This window comes from Littorina saxatilis, unplaced genomic scaffold (genome assembly GCF_037325665.1).
Source record: "Littorina saxatilis isolate snail1 unplaced genomic scaffold, US_GU_Lsax_2.0 scaffold_471, whole genome shotgun sequence".
NCBI lineage: Eukaryota > Metazoa > Mollusca > Gastropoda > Littorinimorpha > Littorinidae > Littorina > Littorina saxatilis.
The window spans coordinates 30,013-41,848 of record NW_027126274.1 but is presented as its reverse complement, the minus strand read 5'-3'; the positions used below and the strand labels follow the sequence as shown (position 1 = coordinate 41,848).

Genomic DNA, 11,836 nt, shown 5'->3' with positions numbered 1-11,836 from the left:
CTACTTGTGTGTGTAAATACATTTTATGAAGATTGCTTTATTTTTGTTCAATTTATGACGTTTTGTTTGGGTACTCTTTTTTTTGGGTCACCCTGTAGATATCGACAAAATATTAATTATGGCGACCATTTGCATTTCATATTTTCCTAAATATGTGCATCCTCTTGCAAATAATTAAAACCAAACATACGTAGATGAGTACATAAGGATGAAGACCAACTGTTGCGGTGATACTATCCTCACTGTCAAGCGTTTCCGGCGTAAAGTTTACAATATAACATTCTTCTTCTTCTTCTTCTTCGTCCATGGGCTGAAACTGCCACGTTCACTCATTTTTACACGAGTGGGTTTTTACGTGTATGACCGTTTTTATACCCCGCCATTCAGGCAGCCATACGCCGCCTTCGGATGAAGCATACTGGGTATTTTCGTGTTTCCATAACCCACCGAACTCTGACATGGATTCAGTACAGGAATTTTTCCGTGCATACTTGGTCTTGTGCTTGCGTGTACACACGAAAGGGAATAAGGCATTAGCAGGTCTGCACATGAGTTGACCTGGGAGATCGAAAAAATCTCCACCCTTAACCCACCAGGCGGTAGCGACCGGTTTTTGAACTCACGACATTCCAATCTAGAGGCCGATGTCTTACCCACTAGGCCACTGCGCCCGTCGAAATATAACATTCATTTTTTAAACAGAAATAATTATAGCCAAGCGTTTGAAGTGAAAGCTTTACAATAGGACACTCACTTTGACCTATTCGCCCTCCACCGATTGTCTTTCTTACACACGCACATTTATGAGAATACGTGTCACAAAGAGCGAAAAGAGAATCTGGAAGGCTGGTTTTATGGCATTGGCATGCTGACATTGTGAACAATGGTAGGCTTTTCTTATCTTTTGCGAACATTGCTAAATTCAAGTTCATTCGTACGCACAAACACAGGCAGAGACACACTTAGACACACGTACGTACACGCATGTAAGCAGACACAATAGCAACGCACTCACACACACATACAACCACACACACAATCACACACACACACACACACGCACGTACGCAAGCACGCAAGCACACACACACACACACACACACACACACACACACACACACATGTGCGCGGGAACCCACCCATTGCCCCACACCCCGTATTGACCTATATTAATGCACTATGTGTTTGATAGCGAAGAAAGTAGAACGTTGGAAGGTAAGTCCCAGTATTTATACTGTGTTCATACCCTGCGTGCTCAGGACATTTTCTGAGACCAAAGCAGCACGGTAGGTTCTTATCTTTGATCATCTTTTAAGCAGACGTAGGCGCTAGGCAAGATACCTATCAACGGAAAAAAAGACGGATTTTTGCCCAAGCCGCGTCATTTTGCATTTCATGTCATTTATAATTTTTGAACAATTCTTCTTCTACTTCTCTGGTTTCTGATGATGATGACGATGATGAAGATAATGATGATAACGATGATGATGATGCTGCTGCTGCTGATGATGATGATGTTGATGATGACAATGATGACGATGATGGAAGTGTTTCTAAATCCCTATCCTTGTGTAAGCCTTTGCCGGAGCCAAAGTTATTGATGCGCGTGTACATGTAGCATGTATGCGCCGCGCGCGTGTGTATGTATAACCAACTGTTTTTTTTCTTTCTCAAATTCTTCATTCAATGATTTTGTTTACTGCACTCTAAAACAATTGTTTTTAAGTTCAATTTATTCGAAAAGAGAAAGTATGGTCGTTGTGGTTTTTTTGTGCAGTTTTTTGGTAAAACACAGATAGTGCACCATGAACACAGTGTTCGCTCAAAACAGAAAAAATACATACACTTCATGAAATAAAGTTAATAAAAAAGTTTCACGCAATGATGCGTGTGGAAAACAGTTCAGCTGGCCAGGCTTTTCCATGGGTTATTTAAGTTTAAGGGTTATTGTAGGTCCATCCCCCACTTGGTTGAACACCAAAAATCAGCACCCTGGCTGCTTGCTGTACTGGGGTGAGTTGGAATTGTTTTATGAATTTGTTCAAAAAAACACCAGTGGCTTTCTAACAAATATTTCGTTAACTTATTTCCATTGTGTATAGAGAGCACCCAGTCGTTTCAATTTTGAAAAAAGACCAAGTTGACGGATGATCTTATCTTAGACAGTGAACAGAACTGTACACAAGGGAAGGAGTGTGCGTTTAGGGAGGTAAGCGTTTTGCGGCGTGTACTTACGTGCATCCATCGATTGTATGTCAAATTCTAAAGTAGAAGCTGCTTTGTATGTTGCAGATAGCGATCAAACATGAGCGTCAAAGTAATCATTCTGGCTGCATTTGTGGCACTTGTATCGTGGTAAGTCTGAGACACTTTGCCTTTCACACTCTCTAAATTCTGAATGATCTTTTTCTGCTTTTTTTCTCTTTTTATTTATTTATTTACTTACTTATTTATTTATTTATTTACTTATTGTATTTGTTTTATTTGTATTGTTTACGAATATCCGTGTATATATGTGATTATGTAGTCCCTCTCTGCGCAAGGGCTGGTTGGAAAAAAAGCCCGTTTCTTTTGCTTATGCCACAACCCTCGTAAAATAAAATTTGATTTGATTTGATTTGATTTCCTAAACTGTTTTCCACTTCTAAAAACATGTCTGTAAGTATTGGAACACTTTTTGACACAGTCCATAGATTTTCTTGCAGAAGTTACACACAACGTGCTCACTTGTGAACACTATGCGTTAATTATGTGTGCCTCTTTCGCTGATAGTGCTATTTCACAAAGTGTTCAAAACGTGTTACAGAAATGTGTTCAAAACTGGAACCCTTCTGTTGTAGTGCAATAGGTTTACAGAATAGCTCACGCTTTTGATGATGGATTTCAAACTTTGCTGTCAAAATACAAACGTATGAGCATGTAAATAAAAGAGTTTAACAGTTTGGCAGTTTTAGTAAAATCTGAAAAAATATCAGAATAGCAAGCGTAGTTAATAGGGTAAAATAAGGTAAGAAAACTTTAATGTTCATTTTCCTTTTACACAAACATGGAATGTTTTTCCTTTTGGCACAACACATGGCATTATTCTATTAACACAAAGACACGATTAAAAAGCTAAATCGGACATAAATGCACTACTTAGATCCACTTAATGCAGTTTCAATTGCAATTTCAATGAACACATTTATGTCACAGAAGTCAGCAGACAATGTGAATCTCTTCCGTAAGTAGTTTCGCTGTTAATTCATCGAAGACTGTCTGCCCAAGGACTGAGAAATGTAAAAAAAAAAAAAAAAAAAAAAAATAATCATGTTACGTTTTGTTGCTTTTCCGCATGCTGTACAGTCAGCATGGAAATTGCTTTTCGGCTGCTTCAGAAATAAGTTCAAGAGCGGCATGAGAAGGCAATGTAATATCGCAATAATCGGCGACAGTTAATTAATTTGTGTTTATGAATAGACAATGTAAACCCGCCATATCTAGCTGCCTTGCTGTTGTTTCGTGGTGCAAGCTTCTGATTAAGGAAAAATGTGTAAACGCATGTAAACGCATGTAAACGCTTGGATGGATCAGTGATAGACCATGTTCGGAAATAACTCTGTCTCGTTTGTGTGGGTTGTGAGAGAGTGACTATTCTTGCTTTTATTGAGGCAAACATTCCCAAGGGGCATTATGGACCGGCCACTAGCGAGGGGTGTGTCTGAGACACGCCAACAAGGGGCATTATGGACCAGCCACTAGCGAGGGGTGTGTCTGAGACACGCGAACAAGGGGCATTATGGACCGGCCACTAGCGAGGGGTGTGTCTGAGACACGTGAACAAGGGGCATTATGGACCGGCCACTAGCGAGGGGTGTGTCTGAGACACGTGAACAAGGGGCATTATGGACCGGCCACTAGCGAGGGGTGTGTCTGAGACACGTGAACAAGGGGCATTATGGACCGGCCACTAGCGAGGGGTGTGTCTGAGACACGTGAACAAGGGGCATTATGGACCGGCCACTAGCGAGGGGTGTGTCTGAGACACGTGAACAAGGGGCATTATGGACCGGCCACTAGCGAGGGGTGTGTCTGAGACACGTGAACAAGGGGCATTATGGACCAGCCACTAGCGAGGGGTGTGTCTGAGACACGTGAACAAGGGGCATTATGGACCGGCCACTAGCGAGGGGTGTGTCTGAGACACGTGAACAAGGGGCATTATGGACCGGCCACTAGCGAGGGGTGTGTCTGAGACACGTGAACAAGGGGCATCATGGACCGGCCACTAGCGAGGGGTGTGTCTGAGACACGTGAACAAGGGGCATTATGGACCGGCCACTAGCGAGGGGTGTGTCTGAGACACGTGAACAAGGGGCATTATGGACCGGCCACTAGCGAGGGGTGTGTCTGAGACACGCGAACAAGGGGCATTATGGACCAGCCACTAGCGAGGGGTGTGTCTGAGACACGCGAACAAGGGGCATTATGGACCAGCCACTAGCGAGGGGTGTGTCTGAGACACGCGAACAAGGGGCATTATGGACCAGCCACTAGCGAGGGGTGTGTCTGAGACACGCGAACAAAGGACCATGTATGAAAAGTTTGCCTAAAAAAAGAAAACAAGTCGCGTAAGGCAAAATTACTACATTTAGTCAAGCTGTGGAACTCACAGAATGAAGCTGAACGCACTGCATTTTTTCACAATGACCGTAGTCCGCCGCTTGTGCAAAACGGAGTGAAACTGACGAGCCTGTTCAGCGCGGTTGTGGTTTCGCTGTGCTGCATAGCACGCTTTTCTGTACCTCTCTTCGTTTTAACTTTCTGAGCGTGTTTTTAATCCAAACATATCATATCTATATGTTTTTGGAATGAGGAACCGACAAGGAATAAGATGAAAGTGTTTTTAAATCGATTTCGGAAATTTAATTTTGATCATAATTGTTATATTTTTAATTTTCAGAGCTTGTTTTTAATTCAAACATAACATATTTATATGTTTTTGGAATTAGGAAATGATGTAGAATAAGATGAACGTAAATTTGGATCGTTTTATATAAAAAAAATTATTACACTTTTCAGATTTTTAATGACCAAAGTCATTAATTATTTTTTAAGCCATCAAGCTCAAATGCAATACCGAAGTCTGGCCTTCGTCGAAGATTGCTTTACAAAAATTTCAATCAATTTGATTGAAAAATGAGGGTGTGACAGTGCCACCTCAACTTTTACAAAAAGCCGGATATGACGTCATCAAAGGTATTTATCGAAAAAATGGAAAAAAATTCCGGGGATATCATTCCCAGGAACGCTCATGTCAAATTTCATAAAGATCGGTCCAGTAGTTTGGTCTGAATCGCTCTACACACACGCACGCACATACAGACACACACACATACACCACGACCCTCGTCTCAATTCCCCCTCTATGTTAAAACATTTAGTCAAAACTTGACTAAATGTAAAAAGTATTCACTCTTTCACAAGTCAAGCCACACGAACCTGACAGTTACTTCCGAGCATTGTCTATCAATAATCCATTTAAGCGTTCACATTCGTTTCCACATTTCTCCTTAATCAGAGGCTGGTACCGGGAAACAACAACAAGTCGCGTAAGGCGAAAATACAATATTTAGTCAAGTAGCTGCCATTTTTCAGCAAGACCGTATACTCGTAGCATCGTCAGTCCACCGCTCATGGCAAAGGCAGTGAAATTGACAAGAAGAGCGGGGTAGTAGTTGCGCTAAGAAGGATAGCACGCTTTTCTGTACCTCTCTTTGTTTTAACTTTCTGAGCGTGTTTTAATCCAAACATATCATATCTATATGTTTTTGGAATCAGGAACCGACAAGGAATAATATGAAAGTGTTTTTAAATTGATTTGGACAATTTAATTTTGATAATAATTTTTATATATTTAATTTTCAGAGCTTGTTTTTAATCCAAATATAACATATTTATATGTTTTTGGAATCAGCAAATGATGGAGAATAAGATAAACGTAAATTTGGATCGTTTTGAATTTTTTTTTTTTTTTTTACAATTTTCAGATTTTTAATGACCAAAGTCATTAATTAATTTTTAAGCCACCAAGCTGAAATGCAATACCGAAGTCCGGGCTTCGTCGAAGATTACTTGACCAAAATTTGAACCAATTTGGTTGAAAAATGAGGGCGTGACAGTGCCGCCTCAACTTTCACGAAAAGCCGGATATGACGTCATCAAAGACATTTATCAAAAAAATGAAAAAAACGTTCGGGGATTTCATACCCAGGAACTCTCATGTCAAATTTCATAAAGATCGGTCCAGTAGTTTAGTCTGAATCGCTCTACACACACACACACACAGACAGACAGACAGACAGACAGACGCACATACACCACGACCCTCGTTTCGATTCCCCCTCGATGTTAAAATATTTAGTCAAAACTTGACTAAATATAAAAAGGCGGCAAGCTGGGGTGGTTTTCAATTGTCTAATGATAATCACAAAATCATAACTGTCGCCGTTATTCCGGAGTCCGTCTATTGTTCTATGTGTTGTGGCATTGCTTACAGTCAGCGGAGTCCGTCTATTGTTCTATGTTTTGTGGCATTGTTTTGTGGCATTGCTTACAGTCAGCGGAGTCCGTCTATTGTTCTATGTTTTGTGGCATTGCTTACAGTCAGCGGAGGCAAGGGGATTTTGATGACATAGACTTGAACGCCAATGGCGTCCTTTCTGCCACCGAGGTGGAGGCCTACTGCGATATTTTGGACACAAATCGTAAGTACAGTGGAACCCCCCTTAAGGGACCCCCCAATTTAGAACACTTTCTCCTTTTTTAAGACTTTCGTTTTTCAGATTTTCTGTTCAGAAATTCTGTAAATGTACCCCCATTTGAAGGCTTTTATATGTAGATCTCCATTCACCTGGACTTGTTTCACCTGTACCACAACCGGCACGGTTGGCCTAGTGGTAAGGCGTCCGCCCCGTGAGCGGGAGGTCGTGGGTTCGAACCCCGGCTGGGTCATACCTAAAACTTTAAAATTGGCAATCTAGTGGCTGCTCCGCCTGGCGTCTGGCATTGTGGGGTTAGTGCTAGGACTGGTTGGTCTGTGTCAGAATAATGTGACTGGGTGAGACATGAAGCCTGTGCTGCGACTTCTGTCTTGTGTGTGGCGCACGTTAAATGTCAAAGCAGCACCGCCCTGATATGGCCCTTCGTGGTCGGCTGGGCGTTAAGCAAACAAACAAACAAACAAACCTGTACCACATCCTGCATGGGTCTAACCAGGTGACGGCAGTATCACCTATTACGAGTTCTCCCTGTACAACTTGACGCTGGCGCAAAACCCCATAATGAGGTCGCAGTTCGCTTTCTACGACAACATCTCAGGGGTCAAGGACGATCGCATCATCTGCCGTGATGACTCCTTCACCTTCTTCGGCAAGCTGGATGCTAACAGTAAGTGTTTTACGTTACAGTGAGTGACAGCTATCGTGTTTTCAGCGTAGCGATGTGGGGTCCGACATTTTGACGAGAACAAGTATAACAAGCTATTGTGTTTTCAGCGTTGCCATAGGGTCCAACATTATGACGAGAACAAGTATAACAAGCTATTGTGTTTTCAGCGTTGCCATAGGGTCCAACATTATGACGAGAACAAGTATAACAAGCTATTGTGTTTTCAGCGTTGCCATAGGGTCCAACATTATGACGAGAACAAGTATAACAAGCTATTGTGTTTTCAGCGTTGCCATAGGGTCCAACATTATGACGAGAACAAGTATAACAAGCTATTGTGTTTTCAGCGTTGCCATAGGGTCCAACATTTTGACGAGAACAAGTATAACAAGCTATTGTGTTTTCAGCGTTGCCATAGGGTCCGATATTTTGACGAGAACAAGTATAACAAGCTATCGTGTTTTCAGCGTTGCCATAGGGTCCGACATTTTGACGAGAACGTGTGTATGTGCGCGCGCGCGTGGGTGTGTGTGTGTGTGTGTGTGTGTGTGTGTGTGTGTGTGTGCATGCGTGTGTGTGTGTGTGTGTGCATGCGTGTGTGAGTGTTTGTGTGTGTGTGTGTGCGTGCGTGCGTGCGTGTGTGTGTGTGTGTGTGTGTGTGTGTGTGTCTGTGGGTGTGTGTGTGTGTGCGTGTGGATGGCGATGTAAATCTTAAATATATATGAAAAGTGATACATTTGTCTTTCACAGGCGACGGAAAAATAACTCTGCAAGAATTCACTGATGAAGTTGCGAAGGTACGTTCCGTGTGTGAGATTATTGTAAAAATCTATTTATCCTACATACGTGGGAGAGACACCCGTGAGATAATAATCGTTCAAATCACACGTGTGTATATCATGTAAATGAGGTCATGTCAAGCAAGTCTGGCAGGGACCTGTTTTTCCACTGCTTATGATGCCAAAGTCACCGAGACAAACGTCATTATAGAAACAAAAATTGCGCTCGCTAATTACCCTCGATGAATCTTTAGAACTAACACGTCACGCCACACTTTCAGAGTGACGTTTCTTTGCTTTGACGTAATAAATTGCACGAGGCTTATTAGAAGAGATCGAGGTTCCAAATCAAGCGTCGTCAAGTTTAGCTGCGTCGTCTGCAAGACATTTTCAGTAAAATACACGTAAGTACAGTATGTAGGATAAACAGAATACTACATGGCTTGCTGTGTCGTACCAGATTTACACTCGTTGCTTTTTCAAATAGTGAACAGCTCGCTTTCGCTCGCAGTTCAATATTTAAAAAAACAACTCGTGTAAATCTGGTACGACACAGCAAGCCATGTAGTATTCTCTATGTCCTCTTGATTGTTGGTGTGTTGTTTTTGTTTGTTTGTTTATATCTCATCTTTATCTCTGCAACGCGAAGAGAGAGAGAGAGAGAGAGAGAGAGAGAGAGAGAGAGAGAGAGAGAGGGAGAGAGAGAGGGAGGGAGGGAGAGAGAGAGGGAGGGAGGGAGGGAGGGAGGGAGGGAGGGAGGGAGGGAGAGCTAGAGAGAGAGGGAGTGAGAGAGAGAGAGAGAGAGTGAAAGCGAGAGCGAGAGAAAGTGCAAGAAAGAACGATAGAGAGTAGTACAGTAGTTAATTAGTGTGTGTGCGCAGGTGCGTCTGTGTGTGTGTGTGAGTGAGTGTCTGTTTGTTTGTCTGTCTCTCAGTCTGCCGCTCCGTACGTATGTATGTATGTTTGTGTGTGGGGGTGGGGTGAGGGGGGGGGGCTCTTTACGTTTTGAAATGTATATATTTAATCAGATACGTTGCAGTGAGTGTAAAAGCCACAGTCTGGCCATGAGAGCATAGCAAAGTATGCATGGAATATGAGGTGTAAATATGAACCCATTTTCAGGATTTACATTATTGTGTTATATACTATTTATCACTGTATCATGAATAAACTTTGCTGATATCTATGTTTTTTACAGTTGAATGCAGTCATCGACGCAAAAAACCCTCCGGTTGGAAAGTGAACATTTCTTCATGAATGTTTTGTCGAATCACAATTAAAGAGTGTTATCTTTTTTACGTCAATAGTCTGAAATAAATTCCATTTTTGAATGTTGGACAAATCAATAAAAACTACGAATCATCCTTAGTAGGTCAATTTTTTTCTCAATTTGACGGGGGGTGTGTGTGTGTGTGTGTGTGTGTGTGTGTGTGTGTGTGTGTGTGTGTGTGTGTGTGTGTGTGTGTGTGTGTGCGTGTGTGTGTGTGTGCGTGATAGAGAGAGAGAGAAAGAAAGAGTGCGTGTGTTTGTGTGTCTGTATATGTCTGTCTGTCTGTCTGTCTGACTGTCTGTCTGTCTGTCTGTCTCTGTGAGTGTGTGTGTCTGTGTCTGTGTCTGTGTCTGTGTCTCTCTATCTTTCTCTCTTCCCCTCTCTCTCTCTCTCTCTCTCTCTCTCTCTCTCTCTCTCTCTCTCTCTCTCTCTCTCTCTTACCCCTCCCTCTGTTTAAAAAAAAAATCCTTTCTCGTTCTCTCTTACCTCTTACCTGTTTGGCTATAATGCTTGTCCAAAATGTACACCATGAACCTCTCTAATCTCAATAAAACTATTCTCCTTGACATAAACAACATGAACCCCTCTGTTTCCAGATGAAACAAAAATCTATGAAAAACTGCCACATGGTGAATAATAGATAGTCTTTAAGTGGCAATGAATCTCTAAATGAACAGAATTTCTTACATACAGACAGCATGGGGCGAAGATTTTTATCGTGCGTTGTCATAAAGGCAGGCTGGGGTGGGTGGGTTTTATGGGGAGAGGTGAGGAGGGGGGATTCCGTGCGAGTACACGAAATATCTTATTTTTATTGTATTTCATCTTTCATACATGAGACAGACCACCCATGCGATAACAATATCGTTCAATTCACCTGTGGGTATATCATGTAAATGACGTCGTGTCAAACTAGTCTGGCAGGGACCTGATGCTCCACTGCCCCTGATGTCAAAGTCACCGAGGCAAACGTCATTCTAGAAACATTCGAAAACAAACACACACACACACACACACACACACACACACACACACACACACACACACACACACACACACACACACACACACACACACACACACACATACATACATACATACATACATACATACATACATACATACATACATAAATACACACACACATACATACACGGTAGCAGGCTAATTGCCCCCCGGACAATTGTCCCCCCCTCCCCGGACAATTGTCCCCCCCCCCCCCCCGGACAATTGCCCTCCTAGGACAATTGCCCCCCGGACGACTGCCCCCCGCCATGGGAGGACAATTGCCCCCCGGACAACTGCCCCCCGACAATTGCCCCCTCTGACAACTGTCAACACACATCAAAACAGATAATTTAAATTAATACAAATAGGCTCACAGATTAGCGTGCGTGCATACATGCTTTTGTTAAATAAAGAATTATTTCTTCAACTCTTAAATTGTTATAGCCTGCCATTGAATCAAATAAGTGTGTGCGTGCGTGAGTGTGAGCCTGTGTACGTGCGTGAGTGTGAGCCTGTGTACGTGCGCGTGTGCGTGCATTAGTATGTGCGTGTGGTAGGTTCGCGTACTTGTTTGGTTTAATCACAATACAAGATCGCGATCCAGTATTTTCCGATTGAGTGCTTGTTTGTGTGCATGCGTACGAACGTGCGTGTGTGTGTGTGTGTGTGTGTGTGTGTGTGTGTGTGTGTGTGTGTGTGTGTGTGTGTGTGTGCGTGCGTGCGTGTGTGTGTGTGTGCACGGTGTGTATGTGTGTGTGTGTCAGCGTGCGTGCGTGCGTGCGTGCATGTGTGTTTGTGTGTGTGTGTGTGTTTGTGTGTGCGGTTGTGTGTGTGAAAATCAGGGAGCATAATTCAGATACGAGAACTGACATCAAAATACTGAACATACCTCCAAATGCCGCAAAGCAACAACGACAGCAACAAAACAAACAATACAAAATAATATCCCAAATTAACCTTCGCTTACTCAAAAAAAAACCTGACAAAATCATGGGACCGGGCAATTGTTATATGAAGTCTTATATCGCGCGCGTATCTCCAGACTCGGACTCAAGGCGCAGGGATCTACTTATACCGTGTGAGATGGAATTTTTTTACACAATACATCACGCATTCACATCGACCAGCAGATCGCAGCCATTTCGGCGCATATCCTACTTTTCACGGCCTATTATTCCAAGTCACACGGGTATTTTGGTGGACATTTTTTATCTATGCCTAACCAATTTTGCCAGGAAAGACCCTTTTGTCAATCGTGGGATCTTTAACGTGCACACCCCAATGTAGTGTACACTAAGGGACCTCGGTTTTTCGTCTCATCCGAAAGACTAGCACTTGAACCCACCACCTA

General features: G+C 42.6%; 1 protein-coding gene across 2 annotated transcripts; it reads left to right on the top strand.

Moving 5' to 3' along the window:
• The first annotated feature begins 1,189 nt into the window (after positions 1 to 1,189).
• Positions 1,190 to 9,571, top strand: LOC138954731 (uncharacterized). Of its 2 annotated transcripts, none has more exons than XM_070326507.1 (6): positions 1,190 to 1,215; positions 2,293 to 2,355; positions 6,646 to 6,746; positions 7,258 to 7,428; positions 8,179 to 8,225; positions 9,406 to 9,571. In XM_070326507.1, exons 2-6 carry the CDS (start codon positions 2,306 to 2,308, stop codon positions 9,448 to 9,450), a joined length of 414 nt encoding a protein of 137 aa, XP_070182608.1. In that variant the 5' UTR covers positions 1,190 to 1,215; positions 2,293 to 2,305; the 3' UTR covers positions 9,451 to 9,571. The 2 variants fall into 2 exon arrangements, with proteins under 2 accessions (XP_070182608.1, XP_070182607.1); XM_070326506.1 differs by lacking the exon at positions 1,190 to 1,215 and adding an exon at positions 1,216 to 1,286.
• The last annotated feature ends 2,265 nt before the right edge of the window (positions 9,572 to 11,836 follow it).